This window comes from Leptopilina heterotoma, unplaced genomic scaffold (genome assembly GCF_015476425.1).
Source record: "Leptopilina heterotoma isolate Lh14 unplaced genomic scaffold, ASM1547642v1 Lhet_114, whole genome shotgun sequence".
Lineage (NCBI taxonomy): Eukaryota > Metazoa > Arthropoda > Insecta > Hymenoptera > Figitidae > Leptopilina > Leptopilina heterotoma.
In genome coordinates, this window is record NW_025110833.1 from 7,110,464 (window position 1) to 7,125,988 (window position 15,525).

Consider the following 15,525-nt stretch of genomic DNA (forward strand, 5'->3'; position numbering starts at 1 on the left):
GGGTAATACATGGTTCGTAAGCTGATACTTGACCGTTGGAAAGCAGGCTTTAAAACGTTTGTAACGCGCGTCAAAGCATAAATTGCGACGTATATAAGCGGCGTTAATTACTCTGTACGTGCGCGACTCTGGGTGGAACTCTCGCGGTCACACAACACGCAACGAGAATTTTACTGACACTTTCCGGATCTTCTAATCGTGAACAAATTTCTCAGATTACGCATTAATACAGAAAAGCATTATTTACAACATAAATACAGAAATTTTTTTTCTTATTTTAAAAATTAAATTAATTTTAACAAGAATTTTTATTAACTTTTTTGAAAATAACTATTAATTTTCAAGCTAAAAATTTTGATTAATTTTCGAACAAAAAAAAAAATCTTTTATGTCAATGGAGTATTAATTTTATAATAATCTGTAGTAATAATCATTGTATTCCAGTAATCTGTTCGCAGTTTGAAGTTAATTGTTTGCTTTTTTGTTTCGTAACTTTTTTAATAATTTTTCCTTTTAAATATTTTCAATTTTAAAATTTAATTAATAATAATTTAATTAATAAAATTAATTTATTGAAAATCCTTGAATTCTTGCTTAGTATTTATCGAAAAATTTGAAAATAATTAAATTATTTCGAGAAATTTTATTAAAATTATTGTATTGAAAATAATTAAATTCTTGTGAAGAAGTATGTTTAAATTTTTGATAATTCTAATTAAATTCTTTTTGAAAATTTGCTTTGAATTTTTTTAAATAATGGAGTATCTTTAAAATTTTTTTAAATAATTCAATTTTATGAACAATTTCTTTCAAGTACTTAAAATAATTGTGTTTATTAATAGGTAATTGAAATTAAAAATTTAATTATTGAATTTTTATTAAAATTTTAGAAAACAATTGAATTCTTTTGAAAAATTTTATAACAAATTAAGAAAAAAATTGAATTTTTTTGTGAATTTTTTTTTTTTTTTTGAAAATAATTAAATATTTGCAAAAAATTTTACTATTTATAAATATAATTGAATTGTTTCGAAGAATTTATTATAATTTTAGAAAATAATTGAATTCTTTTGAAATATTTTATATCAAATTAAGAAAATAATTGAATTCTTTTGAAATATTTTATATCGAATTAAGAAAAAAATTGAATTCTTTCTTGAAATATTTTTGAAAATAATTGAATTCTTTTGAAATATTTTATAACGAATTAAAAAAAATTGAATTCTTTCATGAAATATTTTTGAAAATAATTGGATTTTTGCTAAAAATTTTTACCATTTAAAAAAATAATTGAATTGTTTGGAAGGATTTATTAAAAATTTAGAAAAGAATTGAATTCTTTTAAAATATTTTCTATCGAAGAACAAAATTGAATTCGTTCGTAAAATTTTTTAGAAAATAATTGAATTCTTTTGAAAAATGTTATGACGAATTAAGAAAAAAAATTGAATTCCTTCGTGAAATTTTTTAGAAAATAATTGAATTTTTGCGAAAAAATTTTTACCATTTAAAAAATAATTGATTTCTTTGGAAGGATTTTATTAAAATTCTATTTAAAAAAATTTAATATTTATAAAAAAAAATTTCAATTCTTACGAAGAATGCTATCATTTATAAAAATAATTGAATTCTTGCGAAGAATTTTATTAAAATTATTGAAATTAATAAACAAAAATTATAAATTAGTAAATTAGTTAATAATTGAATTTTTTCAAACTTTGAATCTGAAATTATTCAAATTAAATAATTAACAATTCTTTTACTAGTTTTATTAAATTAAGTAATATAATTATTGAATTAAAATGATAAATTGATAACTAAAATATATTAACTAATAAAATTAATTTTTTATTAAATTAATATAAAAATTATCATTATTTCTAAAAATTCGATGGCAAAATACAAAAAGTTTCTCTCAAGATCAAATTTAATTAAGTTAATAGAAAAAAAAATAACTCGTTGAATAAAAATTCTTTCGAAACAATTTGAAATGAACAGTGAAAAGAGAATTTAAGTGGAAAAAGTCACTATAGTCAGACAAAATGTCCAGCTTTTTAAGTAGAAAAATACATATATACTATTCCATCAGAACGAATAAATTCTTACGAGAAACTACCATAAGTAAAATAAATTCAATTGAATGGCACATTAAATTGAACTTTAATGAAACTCTCCTCGTCAGTTGTACATTAAATTCCATTGTAATCTAATTAAACTTAAATTAAAGTAAATTCAAATGCAATTAAGCCTAAATTAATCAAAGTTTAAATTTCGTTTAATTAAATTTAATTTAGATTAATGTGTAATTAATTCTAAATTGAAATAAATGTCTACTTGCTTTTTTTAAATTCTCAATTAAATTATTATTTTCATTGCGCGAATTTAAATTTAATTATTATTTCTTCAAAAATAAATATCATCGTAATCAATTATAATTTAATTTTTAATTACACTTGGCGCCTGATGTCGGAATTCGATTTTTAAACAAAATTCCATTTTACATTCAATATTATTTCATAGAAAAATTTAAATCTTTTTATTACGAAATAATAGTAACTGTTATTTTTTTATATTTTTTATCAATTTTAAAAATAATAGAATTTAAAAATTTTAAATTCAAATTTTAGTTGAAAACACTAAAATAATTTAATTTTGGAAAAATTGCAAATAATTTATTGCAGAAATTCAATTATTTTCAAAAGTAATAAAATTCTTCTCATAAAATTCAATTATATTTAAAATTAAAAAAAAATTCTCGTCAAAATCCCAATTATCTTTGTAAATAACAAAATTTTTCCCAAAAGTTCAATTATTTTCAAAAATGACAATAAAATTCTTGTCCTAATTTCAATTATTTTCAATATCTACTTTTTTAATAAAATTTTCAAAGAAAAATTTTAAAATTCAAATATTAAAAAAAAAATTTAATAAAATCGTACACAAACATTTAATTATTATCAAAAATATTAAAAATTCCACAGGAATTCAATTATTTACAATTTTTTATAAATTTCTTCGCAATAATTCAATTATTTTCATAAATTTTTAATTTATTTTTTCCTTTATTTTCTTAAAATTCAAAAATTTTAATTTTCAATGAAAATTTGTAATTGATAAATAGAATTTATAAACATTTGTTTCGTTTATTTAAAAAAAAACTTTGAATTTTATTAAAACAATTGTAATTAAAAAATTGAAATAATGTAAATTATTCCCTTATGAAAATATGAAAATTTTCTACAAAAATATTAAGAAACGGGAATATGTAATGTTTTTACTATTTCTTAATCATAATTTTTTAACAAATTTTCTATTTTTTATAAATAAACGAGAGAAAAATTTGCATAATTTAGATCAGTCAAACGAAATTTGTTATAAAAAAAGCATATAATAAACAAAATGGGTAAATTTTTCATTTGTTAATCATCATTTTCTTTTAAATTTTCTAATTTCTAATATTATTTTATTATGAATCATGAAAAAATACCTGCATATTTTTGATTTGTCAAAACAATTTTTTTTTTAAAGAAACAAAACAAAAGAATAAACAAAAACTAACTTCAGGTGTGGACAGAATGAAAGAATGAATAAGACGATTATTATAGTTAATAATACAAAAACAAACTTTAAAATTTGTATCCATTCTGAAAAAATCGAAAGTAATCAAAATCTTGTTCAAAATACACTTTCAAAGAAACTTTTATTATAAACAAAATTTTCTGTATTAATGCACCTGAAAAATTGAGAATGCATATTTCACCCCTCTTTCTATAGAAATTAAGAAATAAACTTTCATGAAAAAAAAAAATGAAATTCAAAGTAGGTATTTTCTTGCAAAACTAATATTCTCTAAAGAAAAGCTTTCACTAATGGAATGTTTAATTAAGCTTCCATTACACTTGAGTAATTAAATACTAGAGTCGAATGGGTCTCGGGAATAAATAATAATTATAGAACTGTTATAAAAAGCAGAAATGTAAATAAATAAAAGGTGGGGGAGGGGGTAATTTAAAAAAAACCGAAGAATTCGAGATAGGTATCTGCTAATTTTTAGCTGACTACTCGAACCTGCTGAAGCTGAAGGCACCGACCTGGACCAGACACGATCTCCAGGAGGCGATCGAGGCAGTAGTCACGCAGAAAATGCGCTTTACTCAAGCCTCAACAAAATATGGAATTCCAAAGGGCACACTCTACGACAACATCCTTGGCAAATCAAAAAGAATGATGGTCCTCGAGGAAGCTGGTCTCAATGCCAGCGATGAATCAGCTGTTCTTGAATTTTGCTGCGACACCAGCATTCATCCTTATAATCGACGAACGAAAAAATCCCTCAATACAATACTCAATTTCGTCGAGAAAATTCGTCGCGAGAGAGATCCAAATTTTATGTTCACTGGTCTCTCTGGTTTTCGCTGGTGGTGGGCATTTTGCAAAAAACATTCAATAGTTTCACTTTATTTCAATGATGAGAACGAACATGAATGACCTTTCTAAAAAAAAATTCACTCTATCTATTCCAATTTGATAATGAAGAAAAAACATTTTTTTGTTTCAAAAATTACAAATTTAAACTTTAAAGCATTGAGAAAAATTTAATACAAAAAAAATTATTAAAACGCTCAAAATAAAATATAAAATAAAACATTAAAAAATATTAAAACGAATTAAAAATTAATAATGATTGAAAAATTAAAACAGTGTTGCTACAAAAATTTAATTTTGTTTTTCCCTCACTTTTCTCTGATTTCCAGACAAAATTTTAAATAAAATAAAATTAATATTTAATCATAATTATTTTTCCCCATGAATTGAAATTTCTCGAAAATATTCAAATTCAAACCTTCATTCAATAATAATTTTGAAGAATATTTTATAATAATTAAACATGATCGAGTGATAAAATCATTATTTTATATTATAAAAATAATATATAGTTGAAAAAAGAATATAAAGAATATAGTTGCTGTAACATATTCAAAATTATTTTCATCACTTCCATTCAATTATTATTTTTTAGAATTTTTAACAAGTTTTCCTTCAAATCAATAATTTTGAATAATTTTTAAAAAAGTTTTTTAATAATTTTCAATTTCATTTCTTTACAATTCAATTTTATGCAAAATTTAGTTTATTCGGAAATTGTTTAATTAATTATATATTAGAAAATAAAAACGTGAAATAATTTTTACAAAAATTCAGTTAAACTTTCTCAAAAGAATTAATTCTGCGCAGAATTATTAATTAAAAGTATGAAAAATTCAGATTTTCAAAGATTTTAATTTGAAACCTATTCAAAATTAAATTATTTCTAAAAATTTACGATATAATAGGTTTAATGTTCAATTATTATCTAAAATTTTTACTGAAATCCATTTTTAAATCAATATTTATTAGAAAATTCTACGAGAATTCAATTATTCATTTAATTCTTTCTTTATTTTTAAGAATTTTTAAATATAAAAATAAATAATTTATTGAATAATTAAATGTTTCTAAAAATTTATTGTTCACAAAGAATTTTATCAATAAATTTTTAAATCATTAAATTTTTTCGACGAATTTTAATAAAATTTTTAAGAATAATTACATTTTTTCGAGGAATTCGATTAAAAATTGAATCAAAAATAATTGAAATAGATAAAAATAATAGAAATAATTGAATTCCTGAAAAGAATATAATTATTTATGGAAATAATTGAATTCCTAAAAAGAATTTTATTATTTATGGAAATAATTGAATTTCTAAAAAGAATTTTATTATTTACGAAAATAATTGAATTCCTGTAAAAATTTGTATAGTTTATGAAAATAATTGAATTATTACGAAGAAATTTATAACAAATTTGTAAATAATTGAATTCCTGTGATATTTTTATAATTTATGAAAATAATTAATTGCTTTCGTAGAATTTTATCAAAATTTGTTTGAAATAATTGAATTCATTTAGCAAATTTTATTAAAATAGTAGATATTGAAAATCATTGAATTGAGGAAAATTTTTTTAAATAATTGAAATTTTGCCAAGAAATTTATTACATTTTTTGAAAATAATTGAATTTCGGATAAGAATTTTATTATTTATAAAAATAATTAAAATTTTGACGAGAATTTTTTTTAAACTTTTGATCATAATTGAATTTTTGTGGAGAATTACATTACTTTTAAAAATAATTGAATTCTTGAGACGAATTTTATTAAAATTTCAAAAAATAATTGATTTCTTTTAAAATATTTTATATCGAATTAAGAAAAAAATTGAATTCTTTTGTGGAATTTTTTAGAAAATAATTGAATTCTTTTGAAAAATTTTATAACGAATTGAGAAAAAAATTGAATTCTTTCGTGAAATATTATTGAAAATAATTAAATTTTTGCAAAAATTTTTGACCATTTAAAAAAATAATTGAATTATTGCGAAGGATTTATTAAAATTTTAGAAAATAATTGAATTTTTGCAAAAAAAAATTTACTTTTTTTAAAAAATAATTTCAATTTTAACAAAGAATGCTATTATTTATGAAAATAATTGAATTCTTGCGAAGAATTTTATTAAACTTTTTGAAATTAATAAACAAGAATAATTAATTAGTAAATTAGTTAATAATTGAATTTTTTTAAAGTTTGAATCTGAAATTATTCAAATTAATTAATTAACAATAAAAAAAATAATTGAATTGTTTCGAAGGATTTTATTAAAATTCTATTTAAAAATAATTGAATTTTTGCAAAAAATTTACTATTTATAAAAAATAATTTCAATTCTTACAAAGAATGCTATTATTTATGAAAATAATTGAATTCTTGCGAATAATTTTATTAAAATTTTTGAATTAATAAACAAAAATAATTAATTAGTAAATTAGTTAATAATTGGATTTTTTTAAAGTTTGAATATGAAATTATTCAAATTAATTAACAATAAAAAAAATTGAATTGTTTCGAAGGATTTTATTAAAATTTTTAAATATAATTTAATTCTTTGAAGTAATTTAATTATAAATGTATGTTTTAATAAAATTTTTGAAAATAATTACATTTTACGAGGAATTTGACTAAAATTGTATTTAAAATAATTGAAATTCTACAATGAATTTTATTATTTATGAAAATAATTGAATTCATAAAAAGAATTTTATTATTTAAGAAAATAATTGAATTATTACAAAGAAATTTATAACAAATTTGTAAATAATTGAATTATTTTTAAATAATTTAATTTCTGTGATATTTTGATTATTTATGAAAATAATTCAATGTTTTCGTAAAATTTTATCAAAATTTGTATTAAATAATTGAATTTTTTTGGAAAATTTTTTTAAAATAGTAGATATTGAAAATCATTGAATTGAGGAAAATTTTTGAAAATAATTATTTTTGCCAAGGAATTTATTAGATTTTTGGAAAATAATTGAATTTTAGAGAAGAATTGAGGGGCTGGATGCTATAATGTGTTACGCGCCATGTTAAGTGAATGGCGCGTAACACATTATAGCATCCAGCCCCTCAATTTTATTATTTATAAAGATAATTGAAATTTTGACGAGAATTTTCTTAAACTTTTAAACATAATTGAACCCTGAATTCTAGGCAACCCTGAATTAAGAAAAAACATTTTTTTAAAAATGACAAATTGAAAGCATAGAAAAAAATTTAATACCCAAAAATATTGAAAGGCCTAAAAAAATAAAACGTAAACAAAGAAATATTAAAACAATTTAAAAATTAATAATAATTTAAAAATTAGAAAACTTCAAACTTTGAACATAATTGTGAAACAATTTCCTTTTTTTAAATTCAAACTCTGTATACTATTCACTGTTTAATTAATTTAAATATTTTTACATATTCGACAAAAGGAAATTTATTACTATTGCAATATAAACCAATTTAAATATTATTCCTCGCAACTAATTATTGAACTAAATAAATATAGCGGATATTTTTATTTATACTATAATTAATTATGGAAATTAATTCTTCCAATTATAAAATATAATTAATAAAAGAATCGACTAATTAGGACAAACAATTAAATAGTACAACAGAGATTAAACAATTAAATTTAAATTAAGTAATTGTTTTCATTTAATTATTTCGATCAATTTAAATTGACAGTTCCTACTAATTACTTTAATTAAAAATCCTCATTAAATTAAAATCGTGAAATAATAAGTGAAGCGAAAAGAAATTTTTATTTAATTTATCTATAATTCTTATTAACTTATGAATTATGTTTTTTAATATTTAATCAATATTAATAACTTTTTGACCGCGTTCGAAAAAAAAATGATATGCGAGACAATATTAAATTATACAAAAGAAATTAAAAAAAAAATTACATTTCAAAATGAAAAATTTGTTAATTAAATTAAAATTTAATTTTAAAAATCGACATTATTGAGATTACAAAGAATTTGTAATGAGTTGAAATTTGATGAAAATTATTTAAATGATATGATAATTTCTAGAATTATATAATAATGTTTTTTCTTCATTTGAGAAACGGAGAGTCCTCTATTATAGGTAACGCGTTTAAATGAATAAAATTAGTGCCTTTTATTAAAATTGTCTTCCAACAAAATAAGATATAAATATATTTCATTCCACTTCATTCCATCTCATAATTTTAATTTGGTTTCGACGAAGCCAACAATTGTAAATATCGTTGCGCGTGCTATTCGTCACTAATTTGATATTAATTGTAAGTAGAGCAATATCATTCCATTCGGTCAGGGACGAAATTAAAAAAAAAATCCTAAATACACTTTAAATTACGTCTTTCAAATATAATTATTTAAATTACACGTTTAATTAGCCGTGGAATTAAGAAAAAAATAATTCCTCATTTTTTCGGCAATTTACTCAGAAATTTAATCTACTGAGGAAGAAGAGGTAATTTTTAAATTTATAATTAAAATAACAAATTTCTCTTCTTTCTAAAATAATTAATTTTTAATTATTTCAATTATTTCCTAATTAATTAATTATAATTCATTAAATAATCAATTACTTTTTCTTATAATTGATTAATATTGTGAAACAAATTTACTTTAAAAAAAAAAAAATTAAAAATTGATTATGAACTTATTTTCATAATTGTTTATCAATTACTTTATTATAATTAATTATCAAATTATTTTTTATAATTGATCTTCAATTACTTCTTTAGAATTGATTATAATTATCAATTAATTTTATTAATTTTATTAATTTTATTATTATTATTATGAAATAAAAAAAAATTGTAATAATATTTCATCGAATATCGTCTCTGACTATTGATCACAATGCACGGAGAATAATAATTCAATTTATAAAAAACTTATAAAAAAAATGATTGAAATTCAAAATCTAAAAATACAAACATTTGTAAATTGCGATTAATAATTTTAAAAAAGTGATAAAATGCATAATTTAGCGTTAAAAAAATGACAAATTATTTAAATACTCGAAACTAAATCTAAAAAAAAACTTTTCGTTTTTAAAGCATTTAAAAAAAATTTTTTTTTTTTTTTTTGAAAAAATCTCGTCTTCCAAATAAGAATTTCGAACTCAAACTGAAGGAGAAATTCTCTTGTTATGTGCATAAAAGTATTGCTCCAAGAGTGACAAGCGCACAAATGATATTTTTTAAAATAATTATTGTTTTAAAATAATTTTTTTTTAAATAATTATTTTTTTAAAATGATTTTTTTTTAAATAATTAATTTTTTTATAAATAATTATTTATTCAATAAATAATAAAAAACATTTCAAGACCTTGAATTGACGCAATCTGAGCCATTAAGATTGTTACTGGCGCCTGCGAAATATCGCAATCTAAATATTTTAACGACTGTGCGTTCTCAAATCAAGGTATTTATCTCAACATATTGCTCAAAACTGATTTTATACTCAAGTGACTTACATTTTATTTTCAAAAAAAAAAAAAAAAAAAATCAAACACTTCACACTATACGTGATTACAATTAATTCTAACGAAAAAGAAAATTCATTAAAATAAAAAAATAAAGAAAAAAATATCCAATTCAATGATATAAAATTTTATAGAATAAAATTATTACTAATTATTAATTAGTAATTATTCATTTAAAAATTAAAATTAAGTTAGAAAATTAAAACCATTAAATAATAAACTAAAATCGAAGCATTAAATAAAGAAATTAAGATCGAATTATTAATAAATAAATTAAGAAAAATTAGAAAAATTATTAATTATTAATTATTATTATTCTCCGTGCAATCGTATACAATGGGACCAATGTCTTTAGTATTCGAAGATTAAATACCTCAAGATAGAAAAATCTAATTGTGACTGACTCGAGCTATACACTAAATTTAGCCAAAAGTAACTTTTTTTTAAAACTTTTTATCCTTATTCACTATCTTGTTTTCCATTTTTCATTTGTAATGACTATTTATAAAACTCACTGAACATATATCGATTTCGCTTGACCTCTTTTTATTTTTAACGTTAGAAAAAATATTCAAGCTTTGTTAAATTTACATTCTTAGCATAATATGCATTCCCCGCGGCTGTTAATTTGCCAAGTCACAAAACAGTATTGCTATAAAATACTGAGAAATTATTATATAATCTATAAGAAAAAAAAAAGTTCTTTCTCTTCGTTTATATATACTCATGTTTTGTCAACTTATTTTCAATTTTACAATTAATTCTAACAAAAATTGTGAAACTGGTGCTCGGATATAATTATTAAAAAGAAATCTAATTTTTATGAAACAAAATTTTTGTAAGAGTGCTACTAGATAAATGTATAGATTTATATATCTAAATCTGTTAATTTTACAAATGCGAATCGAAGCACCCACACATTTTAGGGAAATAAAACTGTTTTAATTGAAAATAATAAATAAAATTTTTTTTAATTGTTACTCTACATTTTTTATTTCTTAATTTATTAAAAGCAATTTCGAAAATTGCGAAAATTGAAAATTGAAAATTATTATCGAAATTTTTATGAAAGAGAAACAATGAAAAAGGAAAGAATGTATGGGAGAGAAATAGAAGAAATGACTTTGATGTAAAGAGGCGTGTGATGAAATCACTCAATAAAAAATTGATCGTTTTTTTTCTTTATCAAGAGATGTAAAAAAAAATATATATATATACATACAATATACGTATATACAATAAATAGAAATTAAATGAGCAATTATCGCGCAAAAGATAAGAGCTAATCGACTTTTGATTCGGCAAAAGTGAACGTTTTCAAGTCTCTCTTTGTGAGACGAGATAAAATAATGATTTTCTAGAGAGCAATTAGTTAATTAGTCTCGTCTAATGCCAACGATGGTCTCGTACCGAACACAAACGACGCAACGCTTCTCTACACGTGTTTTTCAATTAATTGTATTAATCATTAAATTGGAGGAGACCTAATTAGACTCAATAACTTAACTATTAAATAATTGTTCCGGATCGAGGCCATCATACTCCCGTGTTGTGTACTTCGGTATTCGCACTATTCATGCCCATCAAGAGCGAAAGAGACGCACCTTTTTACTATTTTTTTTTTTTCAAAAGCCTTCTATTTTTTTTCATGGTTGCCACGCTTTTACTCTTTTCAAATTTCCTGACTTTTCCATGTTTTCCAGATTAAAAAAACGAAATTTTTCCAAGTTTTTAATACGAAAATTATTCGAAAATATCAATAACTTCATTTTTAAATAAATATTTAATCATTATTATTTTTTCATACAGAAATTAAAATTTTCATATAAAAATTTTAAATTCAAAAACTAATAAGAATATTATTATAAAACTTGCTACTTTGTTACTGTAACTTCTTTAAAAATTATTTTCATCATTACAATTATTCATTTCTAGAATTTTCAACTAAAATTCTTCAATTTTTTCTTAATAAATTTTGAAAAAGTTCTTTGAGAATTTTCAAATTCTTTCGTTTACAATTTAATTTTATGAAATTTCGATTATTCTGACATTCCTCAATCAAATATCTTAGAAATTAAAAACTAAATAATTAAAAAAAAAATTCCATTAAACTTTTTGAAAAAAATTAATTCTACAGATTTCTTAATTAAAAATATGAAAAGTTCAAGTTTTCAAAGATTTTAATTTTGAAACCCTTTGAAAATTCCATTATTTCTAAAATCCAGGCTATAATGCTTTCAATATTCAATTATAATCTAAAATTTTAACTGAAATTCATTTTCAAATGAATATTTATTAGAAAATTCTACGAGAATTCAATTATTTAACTACAAAAATAAATATTTTATAAAACTGAATTTTCACAAAGAATTTTATCAACAAAATTTTTAAATAATTTAATTCACTTGACAAATTTTAGTAAAATTTTTAAGAATAATTTCATTTTTCGAGAACTTTAATAAAAATTGTACCTAAATAATTGAAATTTTCCAAGAATTTTATTATAATTTTTGAAAATAATTGAAATTAAGAGAAGAATTTTATTTTTTATAAAGATAATTGAAATTTCGACGAGAATTTTAGTAAATTTTTTAACATAATTGAATTTTTGTGAAGAATTACATTACTTTTAAAAATAATTGAATTCTTGAGAGGAATTTTATTAAAATTTCTTTTTAAATAATTGAATTCTTTTGTGAAATTCTATTGAAATAGTAGACATTGAAAATAATTGAATTTTGACAAATTTTTTGAAATTAATTAAATTTCTACGAAGAATTTTATGAAAATTATTTTGAAAATAATTTTATTGTTACAAAGAATTTCATTATTTATGAAAATAATTCAATTTTTAAAGAAATTTAATTAAAAATTTATTGAAAATAATACTTAAATTGTAATAAATAAATTGTACCACAAATTTTTAAAATAATTGAATTTCATCGATGAATTTTAATAAAATTTTTAAGAACAATTTCATTTTTCGAGAACTTTGATGAAAATTGTAAATAATTGAAATTTTTTCAAGAATTTTATTATAATTTTTGAAAATATTTGAATATCGGAGAGAAATTTTATTTTTTATAAAAATAATTGAAATTTTGACGAGAATTTTAGTAAATTTTTTAACATAATTGAATTTTTGTGAAGAATTACATTACTTTTAAAAATAATTGAATTCTTGAGACGAATTTTATTAAAATTTCTTTTTAAATAATTGAAATCTTTTGTGAAATTTTATTGAAATAGTAGACATTGAAAATAATTGAATTTAGACAAATTTTTGAGGTTAATTTAATTTCGACAAAGAATTTTATGAAAATTATTTTGAAAAAAATTTTATTTTACAAAGAATTTCATTATTTATGAAAATAATTCAATTTTTTGAAGAAATTTAATTTAAAATGTATTGAAAATAATTCTTAAATTGTAATAAATAAATTGTACAACAAATTTTTAAAATAATTGAGTTTCTTTGATGAATTTTAATAAAATTTTTGTGAATAATTTCATTTTACGAGGAATTTGATTAAAATTGTATTAAAAAAAACAATTGAAATTCTCCAATGAGTTTTATTATTTTTGAAAATATTTGAATTCATAAAACAAATTTTTTATTATTTACGAAAATAATTGAATCTCTGAAAAAAATGTTATATAGTTTATGAAAATAATAGAATTATTACGAAGAACTTTTTAACAAATTTGTAAATAGGTAATTAAATTCCTGTGAAAATAATGAAATGCTTTCGTAGAATATCATCAAAATTTGTTTTAGATATCATTAAATTCTTTTCAAAAATTTTATTAAAATAGTAGATATTAAAAATCATTGAACTGAGGAAATTTTTTTAAAATAATTGAAAATTTGCCAAGAAATTTATTAAATTTTTTGAAAATAATTGAATTGCGGAGAAGAATTTTATTATTTATAAAGATAATTGAAATTTTGACGAAATTTTTTTTAAACTTTGGATCTTAATTGAATTTTTGTGAAGAATTACATTACATTTAAAAATAATTGAATTCTTGAGACGAATTTTATTAAAATTTCTTTTTAAATAATTGAAATCTTTTGTGAAATTTTATTGAAATAGTAGACATTGAAAATAATTGAATTTAGACAAATTTTTGAGGTTAATTTAATTTCGACAAAGAATTTTATGAAAATTATTTTGAAAAAAATTTTATTTTACAAAGAATTTCATTATTTATGAAAATAATTCAATTTTTTGAAGAAATTTAATTTAAAATGTATTGAAAATAATTCTTAAATTGTAATAAATAAATTGTACAACAAATTTTTAAAATAATTGAGTTTCTTTGATGAATTTTAATAAAATTTTTGTGAATAATTTCATTTTACGAGGAATTTGATTAAAATTGTATTAAAAAAAACAATTGAAATTCTCCAATGAGTTTTATTATTTTTGAAAATATTTGAATTCATAAAACAAATTTTTTATTATTTACGAAAATAATTGAATCTCTGAAAAAAATGTTATATAGTTTATGAAAATAATAGAATTATTACGAAGAACTTTTTAACAAATTTGTAAATAGGTAATTAAATTCCTGTGAAAATAATGAAATGCTTTCGTAGAATATCATCAAAATTTGTTTTAGATATCATTAAATTCTTTTCAAAAATTTTATTAAAATAGTAGATATTAAAAATCATTGAACTGAGGAAATTTTTTTAAAATAATTGAAAATTTGCCAAGAAATTTATTAAATTTTTTGAAAATAATTGAATTGCGGAGAAGAATTTTATTATTTATAAAGATAATTGAAATTTTGACGAAATTTTTTTTAAACTTTGGATCTTAATTGAATTTTTGTGAAGAATTACATTACATTTAAAAATAATTGAATTCTTGAGACGAATTTTATTAAAATTTCTTTTTAAATAATTGAAATCTTTTGTGAAATTTTATTGAAATAGTAGACATTGAAAATAATTGAATTTAGACAAATTTTTGAAGTTAATTTAATTTCGACGAAGAATTTCATGAAAATTATTTTGAAAAAAATTTTATTTTACAAAGAATTTCATTATTTATGAAACAAATTCAATTTTTTTGAAGAAATTTAATTTAAAATGTATTGAAAATAATACTTAAATTGTAATAAATAAATTGTACCAAAAATGTTTAAAACAATTGAATTTCTTTGATGAATTTTAATAAAATTTTTGTGAATAATTACATTTTTCGAGGAATTCTTTTATAATTGTATTAAAAATTAAAAACAATTGATAGTCTGCAATGAGTTTTATTATGTATTTATGAAAATAATTGACTCCCTGTAAAAAATGTTATATTTTCAATTTTAAATTAAAATTTTGTTAAAAATTTTTAAAAACAGGGGAAATTCCAGAAATTTTTTTAAATTCCATTCTATTTCCAGGTTTTTCATACCCTTTTTTAAATTCCATACCTTTTCCAGGTTTTCCAGAATATCCCGTCTCTGTGGCAACCATGAAATTATTTCCTTTTCTATTTTATTTTTTTGCAAAAAATATTTCACAGAACAAAATGTATTCCTCAATTTTAACTTAATTAATTTTATGCTATTTGTTAGCAAATTAGTTTTTCACTGCATA

At 19.4% G+C, this 15,525-nt stretch overlaps 1 protein-coding gene across 5 annotated transcripts in view; it reads left to right on the forward strand.

Moving 5' to 3' along the window:
- The window catches only part of LOC122507295 (protein bric-a-brac 1-like), a 603,721-nt gene that overhangs the window by 567,733 nt on the left and 20,463 nt on the right, over positions 1–15,525 (forward strand). Inside the window, exon 3 of one of the 5 annotated variants that reach the window (XM_043619930.1) lies at positions 4,055–4,640. The exons of 3 other annotated variants lie outside the window; for them this stretch is intronic. In XM_043619930.1, coding sequence (XP_043475865.1) covers positions 4,055–4,488 — 434 coding nt within the window. In that variant the 3' untranslated portion in view covers positions 4,489–4,640. Of the gene's footprint in view, positions 1–4,054; positions 4,641–15,525 lie in introns of those variants that run through there. One more of the 5 variants, XM_043619958.1, reaches the window with a different exon arrangement.